General features: G+C 45.0%; 1 protein-coding gene across 4 annotated transcripts in view; it reads right to left on the bottom strand.

The window, feature by feature from the left end:
• Window positions 1-15819, bottom strand: part of LOC108086813 (guanylate cyclase soluble subunit beta-1) — a 42655-nt gene extending 26836 nt beyond the window's left edge. For 3 of the 4 annotated variants that reach the window (XM_017183854.1, XM_017183856.1, XM_017183857.2), the window contains exons 1-4: window positions 15555-15819; window positions 12871-12977; window positions 11898-11971; window positions 61-161 (exon numbers count right to left, since the gene is read on the bottom strand). In XM_017183854.1, the coding sequence (XP_017039343.1) occupies window positions 61-161; window positions 11898-11971; window positions 12871-12873 (178 nt within the window). In that variant the 5' untranslated portion in view covers window positions 12874-12977; window positions 15555-15819. Of the gene's footprint in view, window positions 1-60; window positions 162-11897; window positions 11972-12870; window positions 13068-15554 lie in introns of all 4 variants that reach the window. The other variant, XM_017183855.1, reaches the window with a different exon arrangement.
• Between the last annotated feature and the right edge of the window lie 2623 nt (window positions 15820-18442).

The raw sequence follows: 18442 nt of genomic DNA, 5'->3' as shown, positions 1-18442 counted from the left end.
ATGGTCCACATATGCTCGAGCACAAGGACAAAGGCAAAACAGTATCGGCTAACTACTTACTGAGTATCTCGACAGCTGCTCCAATTAGATTGTATGTTATTTCGTCGTCGTAAATCTGTCGCACCAGAAACTGCCCCTCCATGCTGACCATGGCCTTTTTCCTGAATTCCAGCCCGGCCAGAAATAAGCAGCCATCAAAATCGAGTCGGGCGAAGCCGCAGGATGAAATGACAGAGAAGGGTTTTCCCCGCAAGGGGAAAGAAGAGTGGCAAATACATTAATTTTAATTAAATTGCTTCTGTGCTCGTGAATTTATGAGTGAGTGGCGAGTGGCCGGCATTCCTCCCTTCTGTGTGTTGTTGTCTATTTTCGGCGGGCTGCTGCCCATATGGCGGTCACTTTATATGCTCTTTCATATTTATGTTTTTAATTAAGCAATGAAGACAGAATAAAGCCCTTCAAATGAGAATTCTCGGTCAGCCCTAAAATGTGGCTGGGTTTCTGCTCTCTTTTCTTGTTTTGGGATTTTTAAATTGCGTCGCTTCTTTTATTTTCTTAGCTCTTTGTGGAAATTTTACATAAATGACAACTCTTTGTTGAGCCCTAGCTGTTATTCATTTTCTTAAAAGGAGTTTGTAAGTATAATTGGTTCTGTGAGCCCAGAAGTAGGGACTAATTAAAAACGTCTCTCTAATGATTTCCTTATAAATATCCTAAAAGAAATGAATTGTTGCATCAGTTCGCAAGCGGAAAATCAGTTCCTGCTTCCGTAATAAACTATTTGTTCTTTTCCAGCTTAATACTGAAAGTTGAGTCTGTTTTCAGCCATAAGCTACTTTAAATTCGCTCAAAAGTTAAAAGGATTTCGGGGTAAAGACTTTATATTCCTCAGAAGCAGAAACTTTGCCGTTATTTGCATTGAATAACAATAATAGAGAAAAGAAAGGCCTTCGGGGGCTCCATGCCATTTCCCCTTTGTGAACATCGTGCAAATCGACTTTATTATTTAATAGAACTTGTGCCAAGCTGTTGCCAAAACAAATTGAATACAACGTGCCGGCACAGTGAAAGTAACTTGGGAAAAGTCGGGGAAAAGCGGGAAAACGCCAACGTTGCAGAATCGGACACGAAAATCGCGTGGGCGGTTGGACGGACGGGTGAAATAGCGGAGAAGAAAGTAATAGAAAAGTAGATTTTGTACGTGCGAAAGTTTTTCCATTTTCGCTACGCAAAACTTCTGATTTGTCGAGCCAAAGTGGGCGTGGCATCGCAGGTGAGCGAAGGCGAACTGTGGCATTTCATTATTGCTCATTTCGGATGCGAAATGCCGCTGGATTGCAGAATGTGTCAGCAGCTGTCGCTGAAACGTGAGAAGTATTTGCACCTCTGTCAAGATTGAGATGTTGCACTGTACACTGCACAGTGTACTCGTACACACACTCGATATTGCAGCTCCTGAGTCGCAGTGGCTCACATGTACCTATTTTATTGTGGAAGCTGATTTTTAATTTCCTGCACTGCCAGCGGACGTTGAGTGGGAAACAGGAACCGAAGGAGCTTGGCACCAAGAAAGCCGAGGGAAATTCCTGCATATTACACACCGAAATGGAAATTGATTTTCGCCCTGCCATTTATTATTCTATGAAATATATGGCCTGCGGTTGGGCAAGGTGGCTCGAAATTAAACCATGATTTATTGGAGGTGCACACACATTTTCCGACTACGGGCTTAAAGCCCTTAAAATGGCCAGTGGACTGGAAGCGGAGATTGCAGCCAGTTTATTTTATAAGCTCTGCTCTCATTTAATTGCTCATCTGAGGTGAGAAGCTTTCAAAATCATCTGCAGGCGGCACTTGAATGCTCCTATCTGTCCCGATTTAATTTCATAAAGTCCACACTCACCGGCAAAATGTCTATCATTTTTATTGTGCCAGCAAGGCAACATTTGGGCCGTAAATTAAATTATGCTGCACGTTTTGGCCCGGCTTACCTGGCACCCAACACTGCGTATGATTGATTTTTATTGATTTAAATGTGCGTGTCTTGTGTCAGCGAGTGTGTGGAGCTGTCTGTCTGTACTCCGTCGGCTTCGCCTTTTGATCGACAACTTAATTGAAAAAGTTAATGTGCGTGGAGAAGGCGAAATCCGTCCCTTGGACTGAGCACGTTCTCTGGATTTTTGTTTTTTGCTCTTCTCCTAATGCAATTTGTCATTAATTCCCGGCACACACTCAGTAAAAAGTTCGCCATTAAATTTAGCACATTTGCGGCAGCATAAGCGCCAATTAATGCGAGCTGTAAAAATTAATTACGCACACACGCGGCCAATTTATGAAGCCCTGTTCTTCTGCTTCTTCGCCTGAAAGAAGTTCGAGTATTAGCCTCGTTGGCCGGAAAGTGCAGGGCGGCTCTCAGTAGCCTCCTCCCATCGCTTTCATTACAAATTCAATTTCCGCTCGCCGCGGCGACGCCCTTTAAACTCATTTAAATATTGTTTACTCAGTGACAGCGACAAGCGGCCAAAACTAAGTGGCTTAATCTGCCAAGCGGCCAAGGAGCCGCCTAAGCAATATGAAAACATTTCGCGCCTAAAGAGCTTAGGCCAACGCCCAAGTGTTTTTGTTTTCCTTCGCGATTGTTGGTTTAAGTTTCGCGCGCATTGCCTTTTCGGGATCGAAAGTGTATATATACTGTGTATACTGGTGTCCTGTGTACATAGCCCCTCGCAGGCCACCGCTACGGTTTTGGTGGCTCTCGCGGGTAAATATTATTATTTAATATGCCAATCGCAGAGCCATTCGCAGCCACGTTCCGAATGGATGGGGACGAAAAATCCCCGGCCGGATTGCTCAACCCGTGGAATTTACGCGCCACTGACACGCTCTCTAACTCCCTTTTCCCTGTCCCCGATTTTCCCCACTTTCCCGGCTTTCCCACGCAGGTCCCCACATGACTCTCGCTTTTTATGGCCGGGCATTAAATCGCTTTATTATGAACTACTTGTTGACTTCTGGCAGCTGAAACTTTAAGTTGGCTCAGCCACCGGGAGAGTGGGCCTCCGGGCAAACCGCAGAGCGTGTAAAATTCATAATCAATCAGCTAATTTGAGTCTTTGCCTGACTTTTGTGCGGTCGGATGAAGGCTCCCTAGAGGGTTCGTTTCGGGATGAGCAAGCATTTAATTGTGGTTCCCGTTTTGCCATCTCCGACTTAACAAATCAGCCGGCAGCTGTTTCTGACATGCACCACAAAAGTTTGCCAGGATGTGGGAAACACATGCAACTGTCGTACAGTCGGGGTTAAAATTATAGTAGCTGGTGGGGAAAAAAATAACATTAGATAATCTCAATCAAACAATGGCTTGAGTTATGTCCGTCCACACCGCTACCATTCTGTTTTATGTAACATTTTCTTTGATTTAAGAAACCCATTTACTATTCTCCTACCCTCCACTGTACCTCTGCAGCACTTTCGCCCACTGCCTTTCACACACATCTGCGAACCTAAACTAACCGACATTAGTGCATTTTCTTGGCAGGCACTTAGCCAACGAGCAAATGGCCAGGAGTAGCACAAACTCGTCCAGTTCGTCCTTGCTGCGAGGTGAGAAAGGATTCCCGGCGTAATGTGCTTACTTGGTTTAATGATGCCAGCTAAATGCCGGCACTCATTCGAGTAGGGTATACCGCAGTCAGCTTCTAGACAAGCGAACTTGCATTTGAAATTCGCCAAGTGGCTGCAACGACCCCCAAGAAAAAGAACAAGAGCCAGAGTAGAGCAGCCCAGAAACGGAAGCGAAATAAGGTTAAAAGCCACTTAAGACTCGGGCAAGTTAATGTGGCACATAACTCAAGTGAGTCACATGTTTTATTGTGCTCGCATGGGGATGCAGGCCAAGTTGGTCCAGGGTCGCCTCGAATTAGCCAAGCACATCGCTTTAATCGAATGCTAGAGGCGGGAAATTAACATCGAAATTACAGTCATTACACAAGGGACAAACCCAAGCACAATGGCATTGTTAGCTAAAACAAAAAGAATTCCTGTTTTTAAATAAGAACTCTAACCATAACTTGATTTAAAATACTGCTAGAAATTCAAATCAGAGAATTCAATTAAACCTAATTAAAGTCGATAAACAATATTTTGTATTTTCTCGTCGGCTCAAATTAAATTATGTTGCCTATATCAGAATCATTTTTTAGTAACTGATTCGGTTATGGGTTATTTTTTGTTGGCAAATATACCCAGTTGTTGACCCACTTAGGCCATGTTTTTTCCTGTGTGCCTAGGCCAGTGTGTGTTTGTGGTAATCCCCGAGGCGTGTTATGTAAATCAGGAAGGAAGGCAGCGAGAGCCAATTCCCTAGTTTTGCTGCCACTCCCACTCTCGCTCAGTTTTTCCAGGGGGTCCTGTCTGCTGTCTTGTGTGTATTTGTATGCGATTAGCGTTAAACCGCTGCCAGCAATTCGCATGCAGACGTGATGTACGCCGTTAATGATGGAGGACGCAGGCTCATCACGGCCATCAACATTGTCACTGCCAATGGCACTGGCTTCGTCGAGTCGATTTTGCTGGGGATTAGCATTTTTCTGTCGACGAGCCGAGGCGGTGGCCATGGGGCGTATGATTAACCTTTAATGCGGACTCGAGTGTGTCGCACACCTAGTGACAAAGCACCGGAAACAAAGGAGCGGCCGAGATGGCCGGCAAAATGAATGAATCGCACTCTTGGCCGGGTCATTAATAACTGTCCATATGCAAGAACAAACCGCCCACTACTTCTTCTCTTTTTTCGTCTTTCGCCGGGTCATTTATTACTGCCCGCCATCGATTGACTCGATTTCGCCCGCCCCTCGACATTTCTTATCTACGCATGCACTGTGACATCTCGAAATTAGGACATCATTAGCAACTGTCGATGCCGCCGAAGAAGCGCCCAGATAAATGTTGAACAGCCCCGCTGAGTCCATCCCCAGTGGGAATTTGCGGTCGACCAACGCCCCACTGCGCGGGGTCCTCCGATTTTGGTGTGGTTTCGCCGGCCCAGACAAAAAGTTAAGCCGCCGGCGAGCCGTTAACACAATTAGTTTTTAAAGCTGCCTAAAGGAGGCATTACGGGAAATTAACGTTATTGTGTCGGCCTGATTTTCGTTTAACGTACGGCTGTTAAGCCTTATTAAGAGGGATACAAATGGAAAAGTGCAACATTTTCAAAGTCATTTGTCGTTGTTATTTGGTCGTGAGGCAACACATACTCCAATGGAGCATTGAGTTAAAAATCTAAGTACCTCAACTAACAACCACAAAAACAAAAAAAGTTTTTTTTTCTAAAATTTGGATTTCTTGAAAATGGTAACATCATAAAATGTTAAACAAATTTTTTTAGTGTTAAATGCCAATTGATTTCAAATTGTCATACGAGTTCAACAGACATTACTTTTTATTTTCTGACTATTCTTGCATTGTTATGGCAATAAAACCGATGTTTATGGCTGAAAAATCGGGTTGACGATATTTGGCACTATTTGAAAGCGCTTATTCAATGAAACTTTGTGAAAAACCTACATACAGCTTAATGGAGCACCTATTCAAAGAGCTTTGGACTTCACCAAACATTTTTATTTGTGTTTACAAAAAATAATTTTATTGAAAATTTTTCCATTTGATAATGGTAACATAACAATTTTTTTGCAAAAAAAAAAAGTTTTTTGGATTTGATTGCCAATAGTTACAATAAGTAAAACAAGATATTACATTCCGCCTAGCTGTGTCAAAAAAATTAAATTTTTTTTGGCCAAATATGCGATCAACTACAGAACCCCATTACTTTTTTCACGGTTAAAGGAAATCCAATTTTATTTTCCCATGTCGAGCACATCTAAAACGGGAAATTTCAATCGAATCGATGAGAAATTCGATTTACATTTTCCACTTGCAGTGCCAGCCTTCTTCCCAACACGAGTTGCAATGTCCGTCTATCCGGAACCGATTCCATGCAGCACATTTGCTGGTGGCCCACTCCACCAACCGGCTTTCAGCCCTCTCGGCCTTTGGCCCTAATGATGGCCGCCGGCCGTAGATCCCCACTCAAGAGCTGAAGGCCAACAAAATGGCGCAAATTTACGGAGGAGGCGGCACATGGCAACACTTCCGGCTTAGAGAAGGATGTTGCTGCTGATGCAGTTGCCCCGGGATTTGTCTTGTTCTGCTCTAGAATGCAAATGAGCGGGAAGCAGAGTCTTTCGGCATCCTCGACATGGGAAAATCTGGGCCGGAAGTAACAGCGGCAAATGAAAAATGTCTGCTGCCGTCGGAGGACAGGATTTCAATATGCTGATTTCACTCGGGAAGCAGCCCAAATGCAATTTCGAAATGCTACAACGGCGCTCTGGGAAAGTCCTGTGCGGTTTTTAGTTTTATTAAAAAGACACACACTCGGTCGTCTGTGCAAAAAATGGATGGGAATGCTGGGAAAACGTTTGCTGGCCGGGCAGCTGACCCTCTCGCATGGAGAAAATAAATTGCTTTTAAGCGACGTGTCCTGCCCTCCGCCCCAAAGGACCTCGCATGGACACACACACACAAACACACAAACGAAACCGTGGACCGTGTCGCCATTCGCAATTCGCAAAACGCAATAAATACGAATTTCAGTGATGCATTTATGCGCGAAATACGTGCTCAGTTAGTCTCCCCGCTGGTTAGCATGTTATTTAATTATCCTTCTGAGTTCTGGCAGTCATAGCACTACAAACTAGACATTGCGTATGCGCCCCGTTGGCAACCGAACATATTTCGTCTGCCACATTTAATTAAAAATAGTCAGCAGCATGGACTGATGGGGACTCGCCCCGCAACCAGTTTGAATTAATAATGTGCGCAGTATCACAGAATTATTATCACAAATTAATGGAATTTTCGGCGGTGTTTAGTTCTGTGCAAAAGCCGTGGAATATGTAATTAGCAGGAGCCGTCAAGAGAACCGAAGCCGAATTTAGTAGGAAGGGGAGTACCAACAAGATGGCTTCGGTTTAATCAAGGGGCCAGAGGCCGCGGAAACACCAAGGTTGTGTACTCATCGAGGGCGGTTTAAAGACAAATATTTGCCTTTACCCTGTAACCGAACTTCTCAACGGGGCCTGCTGGCTCGAACTCAATTGCAAGTAAGTCGTTACCCGATGTATTTCATCACTTTAATTGCCTTTTGCTGGGATATCCCTTTACCAAATATTAATTGATTTTACGTAACTCTAGGTTTCGTGTTACATTCTCTGGCAAACAACGCCGCTCTCCCACATTCCCTGGATACCCGCGCAATAAGTCGATTAATAATGGCTATTCGCGCTCCTTTGTCTGCTTAATGGCTTGTCATAATCGTAATCAAGTGGCTGCCTCGTTGTCTTGACTATAATTAGCCTCCTTGGCCACCATTTTATTTAGATTATTGCACACCATTTGACGTTAACGCACGAAAGGACACTCGGCCAAGGCATTGGCCCTATTGACAAGCCATTTACGGGCGATAATGCTCGAGTGCCGCCGCGCTGGGGGCGACTGGTCGCACATTGCGTATGCGCAACGCCCGCAACTTTGGGCGCACGCACGCGACGCATAATTCATAAAGCGATAAAAGTGGAGGGCACATAAAACGCCAAACGGGAAACTTTCAACAATAAACCGGGGATTGTAGTGGATACCAGGTTTTGGCGAAGAGTATGAAGCAATCAAACAGACAATAAATGAAGCAAAGGAGTCGTGGCGTCAAGCCAAAGAAATGCAATCAAAGCAAAAAGTAATCTCGGCGATAAGTGCGAAAACGTGTCAAATGTCCTGGCCAGGGGCGGAAGGGATGCTCCTCCGTAGGGGGCGTGGCTGCAGCTGACGTGGAACAGCTTGCCCGCATCACGGGAGTCAATAAAGCGTAACAATATTTGCTGTGCGCTGAAAAACAGTTGACAAAATGGCGACGACAGTTGGAGCAGCAATATGAAAATATTGTAAATGCAAAAAGTTGAGAGGAACTTCACCTGGCAAAGAAACAAAGGTGAGCAGCAGGGCTGCTCTTTTGTTCTACACGGCGGGAAAAGCAAACAAACTGTTCAGATTTATGCATACAATAACAATATTATAATGAATTAATGTGTCAAACATTTAAAAGTTTCACTTAAGAAGCATCAGAAGATTTCAAGCCTTTCGGCAATTTTTTTCCCAACCATTTTATTTTGTACTAAAATCTGTGTTTTTTCAAAACTTAGATGCCGGCAGCACTGGCGAACAGGTGCTGCTGTTGTGTTTGCCCCATGTTTGTTTTCGTGTTTGAGTTTTTGGAGCTGCCTGCGGCACAGTTTGCATTCCCAAATGTTGCCAGCTGTCAGCTGAAAAGTTATGGAGTTTGAGCTCGGCTGAAACTTTTTGGCCAGACCAACGCACATTTTTTTGACGCATTAGCACGGGCGCCCTCAACTCGTTACAGGCCTCAAAAATGCCATTTCCCTCCCCAGATACGCACACTCGAGAATCGACTCGAATTTCCATAATGTATGCCATGAAAATGCGATCGATTTTCGTGTGTTGGGGGTGTGTGTAAAGCGATGTGCTGCGAGTGTGGCAAACAACAGGAAAAAGACATAATGCTGCGGGCGTGTGTGTGTCTGTGTCGGAGTGTTCCTATGAATATCTAAAAAAACATGGCCAAAAAAGTCAGGTCATTGGTTGAGTGTGTGGGCGACTAATGGCCCGGAGCGGCAGAAAAATAAGCTAAGCGCCTATCAAAGCCGTATAAAAATACTTTCACAGATACACAGATACACGAATACTGGATGGGAGTGTACAAATGCGCTTTTAATGGCAAAGGATTCGCAGTGCCTGCAATCAGATGAGCATCCTTAGCGAGATGCTTGACAAAACGCCGCCTGATTGCTTTTCCACCGTCCCGGCTAAAAAACTGATGGAAATTCCAGCCGAGCGCAATGAAGATTGATGGGTTTTCAGTATTTGCACTCCTCTCCCTGCGAAAAGCTAATAAGTCGCAAAAACATTTGGTAAACGGCAATGGCACGTGTTCGCCTCAGAGCTGTCTGACAAATTTACATTTAATATGACAAGTCGGCGTTTGAAGCGCTCGGGAAACTCTTCTAACCCTTCTTTGAACTAAACTGGGTCGGCGTGTGTTTGGAGTACGATTACGACACTTAGCCAAATTAGTTGCTCCACTCCACACGCATCGAATCGCGATAGCGAAAGCGAAAGCGAAAGGACGAGGCCTCGGAACCCATTAGCGCGAATAGGCGACTGACCAGCAGCTGCGGATCGAGTGACAGCTCGGAGCCCATAACCATGTGGTCTACATAGAGTTGACTGACATATTGACACACCCGCACAAAGGGCAAATCCAATTCCAGCACACGAAAGCAGCTTGGAGCTTCGAGCAGGGAGCTGGCAGCTGAGAGCTGGGAGTTCGACATTCGCCCGTGGCCGCATTGTGGTCGTTGCTGCAAAGCATTTTATAGGCAAATCGATTTTTGTCTAAAGTGCCACAAACACGCACATCGGCAGCAGGATAACAATAACGGGACTCTCGCAACAAAATCAGATGAAAAGCTGAGGCAGGGAAAATAACAATAACGTCGATGGGCTGATGTGCGAGTGTATTAGTGGAACGACTGACACCCTGACCACACGGAGAAAAACCAACAATGGTCTATCTGCTTTTTATCTACTACATCTCCCATTGACTTTGCGTAGAAATTTTGAGTGTCTGAAGGCTCAGATAAACGCAGGACTATCTGATTAGTACAAGTTCTGAGCTATCTGCCCGGTTTCATCTTTACTTTAAACTGGAAGCCTGCTCCTCCGCCAGCGGCATCTTGTTTAGGCAAATTAATGAGAGCCATTTGCAGATTGATGTGCTGCAATTATGCGCCCCGACCAAGTAGCAGAAAGCACTTAACGCACTGATTCTGATTAAGTGGGCGCCAGCACGAGAGGTAAAAGGAGCCGCCTTTAAGGTCCTGGGAGAGGCATCTGCTTTAAAGGCAATCTGCGAGGCGCAGGCAAAGAGGTAGTCCGACTACCAACTATCTATCAATGCGGTCAGCCGGGTGTCAATCAAGGCAAATGCCACTGCCAATGCCACGGGGCGGGGAGAACCAGACAACCCCCTCTCCCACCATTTGCCCCCACACAAGCCCTGTGGCCTCGGCTTTTCTATTCTTTTCCCCCGCTTTAATGATCGCTTTGACAATGCCTTAAGTGCGAGGACGGCGACAAACGATGTGGCCCATCTGAGGAACGAGAAACGAGGACAGAGGACGGAGGACGAAAGACTGTGGCCCCGGGCTGAGGCCACAGGACATGAGGCCGGGGACACGAGGCAGGGAACTCGAGACCCCGTCTTTGTCTTGGCGCCTCAAGTGCTGGATAATGAGTTTGATTCTCGCTGCAGCGATTGCCCAAGGCACTGCGACTACAAATAGGCTACGACTGCGACTACAACTACCATTGCGTCTGTGGCTGCCAACTAACTGCAATGTAATTAAAGTCTTGTCAATGCCGACCCCATTGGCAACCATTTAAATTGAAGGGTCGACAGTGCACCACGAGAAATTTGCCAAAGACAGCAGTTGTGCTAGACACATAAATCGAACTTGTTTTAGAAAAAAATATTAAGCCTGAATAGTTTAATGTTTTCGTTATCTAAGCTGCATTATATCTCTTTAATCTTTAAATCTTAAGCAGAGCCATTTCTAAGACATGTATTTTAAACCCAAAACTTTTTAATGCATTGATTTTACACTGTTCAACTGCTATCCTGCCGTCAAAGTTAACGCTTTCTGACAGTGTGCCTTTGAACGTTGCCCTTGTTACCTTTTCCTTTCGAGACGACCCTCCTAATGAGAAAAGTTGGCAGTGTTTCCCTTTTCTCGGCCATAATTAAAGGGTTGTCTGGGCCAGACTGCCGACACCCGATGCGATTCGCCCCTTGACTGCCTCAATTCATTAGCAATCTGTAAACGTGGCCAATACAAATGGCAAGTGACTTGCGGTTAAGCAATCCAAAATCATAAATCACGGCCAATTAGCAGGAGGCCATTCTTTCAGTCTATGACTCAGGCTCACCAGCCCACACAACGCAAACAGCAGAACAAGCAGCCATGTAGCAGTATCAATAACTTAATTAAGATAAATGCGAATCGTATATACCATATAGCCTCAGTCGCACTAACGCTCCCATAAACAAACTCAGCCAAAAGGGCGAACGTGGCAGTTTCGGGGCGTTGATTTCCGCTAACTCTGTGCACTGAGAAAAATCATTTCGGGAGGTTTCCAGATACGTCATTCAAATGGAAATCATCCCTCTTAATCCCTCTTAAAACTCCTAGATTGCAGTTAGGGTTTCTAAAAGTATTCTCATACGAATTACTTTTTAAATTTGGAAATCATTTCTAATCAACCATTATTTTTGGGAGTGTAGATTCAGGCTGCACTTGTAGGCCCGACCTCCTGGATCTGGGAGCCCGGGAAATCCGTGTACGCATTAATGCGACGCGTGTGCCGCCTGTTTATGCGCCGCCAACAACAAGCGGCCTCAATTAATTTATGTATATCTCACTAAACTTGTGTGGGCGGGCCACGCCCATCGAGTGAATGTGAATGTGAATGTTCATGTCCGATGTGAAAAATGGATAATTAGTTAATTGCGGTACGTGGCAGACAAATGTGGGGGATTATGTATTTTAGTTATTAATTAAGTGCGTGGCTGTTGATCTGTTTGTGCGCGGCGCACAGCCTCCAAATAATTTCAGGATATCCAATATTCGGCAGTATATTAGTGGAGAGAATGATTTAGTTTCTGGTTGCCGCTTGCTAATGAGTTTGTGTGAATGGACGCTACTTACTTGATCTTCTCCCAGATTTCCTCGCCGAAATGTTTGAGCACCAGCAGCTCCAGCGCGTAGTTAACGAAGCCATACTGCGATTTAAGGGAAAAAAGTAACCGATTAGTATTTATGTTTACGACTGTCCTCAAAGAAACATCAATATTTTCGCTCTAGTGTCTGTATCTGCTCCCAACGATTCAGATTCTGGTTCCGCGTCAGTTTCAGTTGCTGTCGAGGACTCTTGCGCATCGTAAAAGCGTTCTTGGAGCTCTTCGATTTTAATTGCATTCCCAGACGGGACACAGCTTTGATTCGAGTCAATAAATTTGAAATATGCGAAATCAATAGCCGTTGCGCATTTTCATTTCGTTTAAATGTGTTCCGAAAAGCAATCAATTTGATTTGTTGTGCGAAATCGAGCCCCTCGAAGGAGGAAACGGGCGGCAGACATACTACTTGTACAGCTCTGCCATCCAGATACGCAGCACAATCAATCGCTTCCGCCGGAAGTAATACTAAACAAGCAAAATACTTGAAATACATTTACATACATTTACATTACGCATCCGTCTAGTTGGCCACACATGAGGCTTCTTCCCCGGGCCGCCAGTCTGTTTTTGTTTATGCTGTTATGCTGTTGTCTGCATTGCTTTTCGATTTTTTAGCTCGGGGTTTTGTTGCTCTTCAGCTCGGTTGTCTGATGAAGATGTATCTAACCGATATTTGATGTTTATTGCCTTTGTTGGGCACATTGAAATGTTGTGGCAATGCGGGAGAACGGAGTCTCAAGTGCCACTCGGGAAATAGGGATGTTTGAAAAGGTTCGAAAGCGCTATCATTAGATCAACATTTCCTGCGAAAGTCAATTTGAGCAGTCTTTAAGCAGGTGCCTTTTTAAATCAGTGAATCTGATTGGGGAGATTTTAATTCAATTGAAGCCCTAACACAGAGCTGCAGCTCTTCTTTCCAAAGTAATTAAATTTTCACTTACCATTTTGATGTGTTTTTCGTACTCGGTTGTGGTTTAATCAAAACGCTTTGCTGGCTTATTTTGCTTATTTCACTTTTACAACGAATGTGTTCAAACGCATATCACAACTGAAATTGGACACCAGAATTCAATATTGACATTGCAATTTATTTCATTTTCGCGATTTGTCCGTCCGCCTGGCAACACCAACTGCTCCCCTGGGAGCGCGACAATGGAAATGTAATAAATAATATTTGTTTACCAACAGCTATGACTGCTGTGATAAACGCAAAAAGCGTAATGAAAATTACAAAGTAAACACTGTGGTCTGCGCAATTATGAGAGGGAATGCATGAGCAATGGGTCGGCAACTGAATATTTATACGACATTTATGCATATTTTACACGGCACCGAATCGGATTCGCCTTGCCACACCTTTATTATGCCGCACTCCCTGGCTTTTCAGCCCGAAATTCTGGGGCTCGCTTTAAACGCCTACTTTAATCAAATATTTAAATGAGCAGAAAAAGTCGGCAGGAGTGGCCTCGAGCATTTTCCGAAACTTGGCAGCAACAATTTCTAGGGCCATTTCATCTGCATTTTTGTGTGCTACATATGTGATGTTTGTTGCATGCCACATGCAACACGTGCGGAAGCCGAGGCACTACAAGCGATACACCCATAGAAGGCGCACAGGCAACCCGCAGCTCAGCCACCAACTGGGTCACAATTTAAGCGGGGAAAATGGGTCTAGATTCGCTTGGCCGAATCCCTGCATTCCCTAGAAGAAGATTTATTTCTCACCCCAAGCAGGGAACCCTGCTATTACTTATTCTGTTTTAAATTTCTTTATTTTACAGGAAAAATAAGTATTGTCTCAGGCTTACGAGATGTAATACTCTTAGTTAAAACTAATATTTTAAAGTAGGTAAAGAGTATCAGTTCGAATGGCAGTTTCTCGCTTGAGCAACATGGCTTAAAAGCTGCATACGACTGGCTAATCACACAGAAGTCAGGTACAAACAGGCAACACACAACACAGGTGTGAGTGCGAGGGGAGCTCGAAATTTATGCGCCACGACGAGTGCAGGGCAATTAAGGCACTGCGAACAGTCGCTTTCCACGGAGTTGGGCGATTGGGAGATCGGGAGTTGCCTAGGCGGGGAATCGCCTTGGGCAGGATTGGCATGAACGAGGGCGCAAAATGGCAGACCTGGCCGGAAAAGTTACCTTCAATTGAAAAGAGGGAAACTTGGCCTGCGCGGCAGTGATAAGTTACACGGGAGGGCGGAGTGAGTTCGGTGGGCCGAAAGGGATTTTCACCCGCCAGCAACAATGCTTTAAATACTTTAAACATCCAGCGAGCGAGCGGAGCAAAAATATCGATTTTCGACCATCTCGCAGACATTTTTGTAGCCCATTAGGAGCCTCGTTAAAGCACGTATTAACATACATTTCGGTGTACATGCCCGTTGTTTATTTAACCATTCGTATGTCATTGTTTGACTTTTTCAACCCGTGTTTGCCTATTGCGATTACCCAAAGGGGGGGATATTAATCAGGGGAGGGGACTATTTGCGAATGACCTCGGGGGCTCTGACATCCTTCCGATTGAGCGAATTTTAATTACGTGCAGCATTTGGCATTTTGATAACGGTAAGGCTCTGTCAACAGAAGGTCCTTGTGCTATTTTCGTGCCAGTCGAGAGACAAGCGTGTAAATAAGACTCGATTCCGAGGGCTTTGCCACTTGTTTGGAAAGGTTTCGGCTGGGGGGCAAAGTTCCTTCGACGGGCCGCTTGTCACTGCTGTTCGGCGATGACGAGCACGCCATTTGATAATTGCGACAAAATGACGCCGATGCGAAGTAAAAACAAAACGATATTTACTCGGCCCAGTTGAAAAGTCCCCTTTTCCCCCGGAGGCCGTCGTTCTGCCTGTCAATTTAGCGCTAAACTGACAATAACTGAGTTAATGATGAGCCTGCCATTAGGCCAGGCGCAAAATGAGGCACAGTGCACACAACATGGCCACAGGACGGCCGCAGGATGTGGATGCCGTGTCCTCCACAAAGTCGAGTTTGTACAGAGAAAAACAATATTCCGCAGGCGAAAGCTGGGAAGCTAGGAAAATATGTTGCGAGGGCAGAAAAGAAGTAGGAATAATTGGGATAGAAATTAGATAAATAACTTTCTGATAACAAATACTTGAGGCTTATAAGGCTTTTCAGAGAAAAGGTTAGGAATATTCTTGAGCGAGCTCTGCTCGACGGCGTTTTTCGCAGTGCATCTTTTGGCCAAAGGGAACTGGGCGGAAAATGTGGCAAAAGCAATTGTACATTCAACTCTGTGTCCGCCCGGGCATTTATCAAATATAATGGACATTCACTATCGTCCGACCAACTGAAACAACTGTCAGCAAATTGCCGTGGGCACGCAAAGCTAAATGTCTAATAAACTTTGACATATTGAGGCAAATATTTCTATTTGGCAACCATTGCACGGGAATCGCAGGACCACATAAATTAAGGACAATGATAGCGTGAAATATCTGCCGGGACGGCGAATAAATTGGGGCGCCCAGAAGAATGCTTTAATATCCAGGGCCAAGTGGAATGCCGTCGTCTGTTTGTGTCTGTTTGCGGCTCACACGGATTCGGTTCACAGAAAACAAAGCTTGTGTGTGTGAGTGTGTGGATAATTTACATTTGTTTGGGGCGCGCGATTCTTTTTATTGGGCGATTGCGATTCCCGGGGCTTTTGTTTATTCGCAACTTGTGATTTATCTGTGTGCTTGCTACTTTTTAGCTCCGCGTTTCGACCGCGTTTCGAGTTTCGCTTTCACTCCGCGATGTCTTCCCACTTTCACTTGATAAGGAACGCGAGACGCGCGCGCGACTTTCCCCAGGAGTTTTCCCAGTCCGCTTGCTTTCCGCCGCACTCTGTCCGCCGGAGTGAACAGTTCGCCTGAATCAGCCGTGGACGACTGGGGCTTCCTGCCGAAGGAGCGCCGTATTAAAGACGGCTCGCAGGACACTTGTCCGCTTTCCCTTTGTCGGCCGCCAATTGCCTGGCCCACTCAGCTGTTTGTTGTTGCTGGTCGTCGGGAAAGCGAGGCACTCGGAAAAGCTGTTCGGCGGGAAAGCTCGCTCTCGAGCTCCGTCTCGCTCTAGCAGCTCCAGCTTCCCGCCAACAGATGGCGACTGCCGAGGGTTAGGTGATAGTATATCAACTGACTTTTAATACAAACATTTTCGCTGTACTTTGGCGTAATTTAAAAAATGTTTGATAACTTGGACAACTTCAGTTCTCTCTAGTAAGTGCCTCAATTGAAAAAAATCCTATTTAAGTCTTATGCCGTTGAATGAAAATAAAGTTCAAGTTTAATGAAATGCATTCTAATTTAAATAAGTGTTAATGATAAAGTTGTAACCCTCATTAAAAGGTTCCAAAATATTTAGAAAAGATTTCCCAGCTCAGCTGTAGCTCCGCTTTTGTAGTTGTGATTTGTTTGACGCGGGATAAATCACCCTCTCAATTTTATCCTGCAATTGTTTACTTTTCATTCACATTCACATTTACTTTCACTTTCACCCCCACTTCCGCTTCCGGCGTTATTTATTGCCGGTCTTATTTACTTTCCTGCTGATTTTTGTCAAACTCCCACCCCAGCAAATGCCTTACGCGTAATTTACCTACGACAATAGATTTTCGGGCAGCTCCACTGAAGCAGATGAACATTTCAGCGCTCCAGAAGCGGCGACATAAATTAGAGCCACTTGCATCGCAAACAGCTAACAGCAAACAGAAGTCCTCGCACAGCACAGTAATTGAAATTGAATGGGTGGGCGGATCGGGGAGTGGGTGGGAAGGTCGACCAATGGGGCGCACTGGGGCGTGGCTAAACAAGCACCTGTTGGCGACAAAACACAGAGCCAGGCCCACTCCCAAAACCCACACGCCGACTCTGCAGAGTGCATCAATCGGACATTCATGTGCGCTTAAGCGGTGCATAAATTAATTACTCTCCGCAAACATAATTAAGCGCATTGTCCAAGTTTTAGTTGTGCTGGCTGGTGGCGCTATTTTATTCGCTACTCAGTTTCGCAGAACGCACAAAGGTCGAAAGAGCATCCGGCAGCAAAAACAGAGGCATCTGCCTCGCTGACAGAACATTGCTGCCGGTGACGTTGAGGGAGGAGTTGGCGAGGGCCATTTCAGCCAGTTAGATAACCAGGTATCACAGTAACCTGGCTGCCTGCAGACTGTCAAAGTCATTGTCAGTCGGCCGGGGGCTATGGCTCTAACAAAAGCAAAAACTGTGCTGGAATACCCATTTGTGAGTCACCTCAAAAATAAGATTTATGGCCGAAGTTTTAAATACCCTCCATTTTCAGTTTGAGAATTATAGCTTTTTGTGTTTGAGTTAGTTACACTTTAAACGTGATAAAACTTAAATACGAAACGATTTTTTACTACATTTTATTACTGGGAATTTTACGTCCATCAAACCAAAAGAAATTGTATAGCATATCAGAGTTGCGCCACTAAAATATTAAGCAACGCCTGTTTTGGACACCCGAGGTCATCACTACCCATCTTTTGATTCAGTTTCTGTTCAGAGGGAGGCAAGGATTTGAGAATAACCGCAACTCATCGAGAGGTCCTGCTAACAACACGGTGCTGGGAAATGGAGCGTGCTCGTTGCAGAAGAAAACGCCGACTGCCCCTGGACACTAATCAAGTTCGCTGCCAGAAGATGACTATCTGGGCGGCATTTAATTAAGAGACCGGGCAGCAGAAGGGTTAGCAAACTTTCGGGCATCTCGATTGCTGCACACACCATCTCGGAGTCCCACGAAAATACTCCATTCTGTTTGTGTTTTGGGGCGGTGCCCAGCGGGCGTAACTAGCGCATTGAGACAAAGGACAAGTGCATCAGGATAATCGCATCACACTTGAGTAAATAAATTCCTGAAGTGGAACCAACTTTGCCAGAGCACTCCGCACAGCCGAAACATGTTGCCAGGCCATCCTTCTCGACAATGGAAGAGCCGAACCCCCTTCCGCTCCTTCGTCCTCCGTCTTTTTTTGCCGCTTTACGTGATGGAATGGGCCCGAACAAAACTGGGGGAAGTATTGCCATAGAAATACACTTTCAAAGTAGGTCAAACGAAATAGTTAAAAGCTCGTTTTTTATCGCTCCTCGCATTCTCATTAGATCTCACCAAAAATTCTACAAAATAAAACACAATAATAGCGTGCTAGAAAAGTATATCCACAGTTGAAGAGAGAAACAGATTATTTGCTGGTATTTTTAATTGCCGTCATGAATCAGCTTCCGTTTAACTCTATTGCGAAATGGCAAGCACATGTTCATTAAATGGAAGTACTTGACCGAGCACACAGAAATCGGTCCCATTCAAGTTGAGTCTCCCTGCGGCCAACACATCTGAAAGGGTTATCTCTGTATCTCAGCAAAGGTAAATAATATCCTTGCTGTGTCCTGGCATCCCTCAATTGTTGCATCTGCCATTTGCATAAATAATAATTGAATGCTGCAATTTGGCAACAGAGTTATTGATTTCCAGGAA

The sequence above is a fragment of the Drosophila ficusphila genome, unplaced genomic scaffold (genome assembly GCF_018152265.1).
Source record: "Drosophila ficusphila isolate 14025-0441.05 unplaced genomic scaffold, ASM1815226v1 contig_791, whole genome shotgun sequence".
Taxonomy (NCBI): Eukaryota; Metazoa; Arthropoda; class Insecta; order Diptera; family Drosophilidae; genus Drosophila; species Drosophila ficusphila.
Note: the sequence above shows the minus strand (reverse complement) of the source record. Positions and strands in the feature narration are given on the sequence as shown.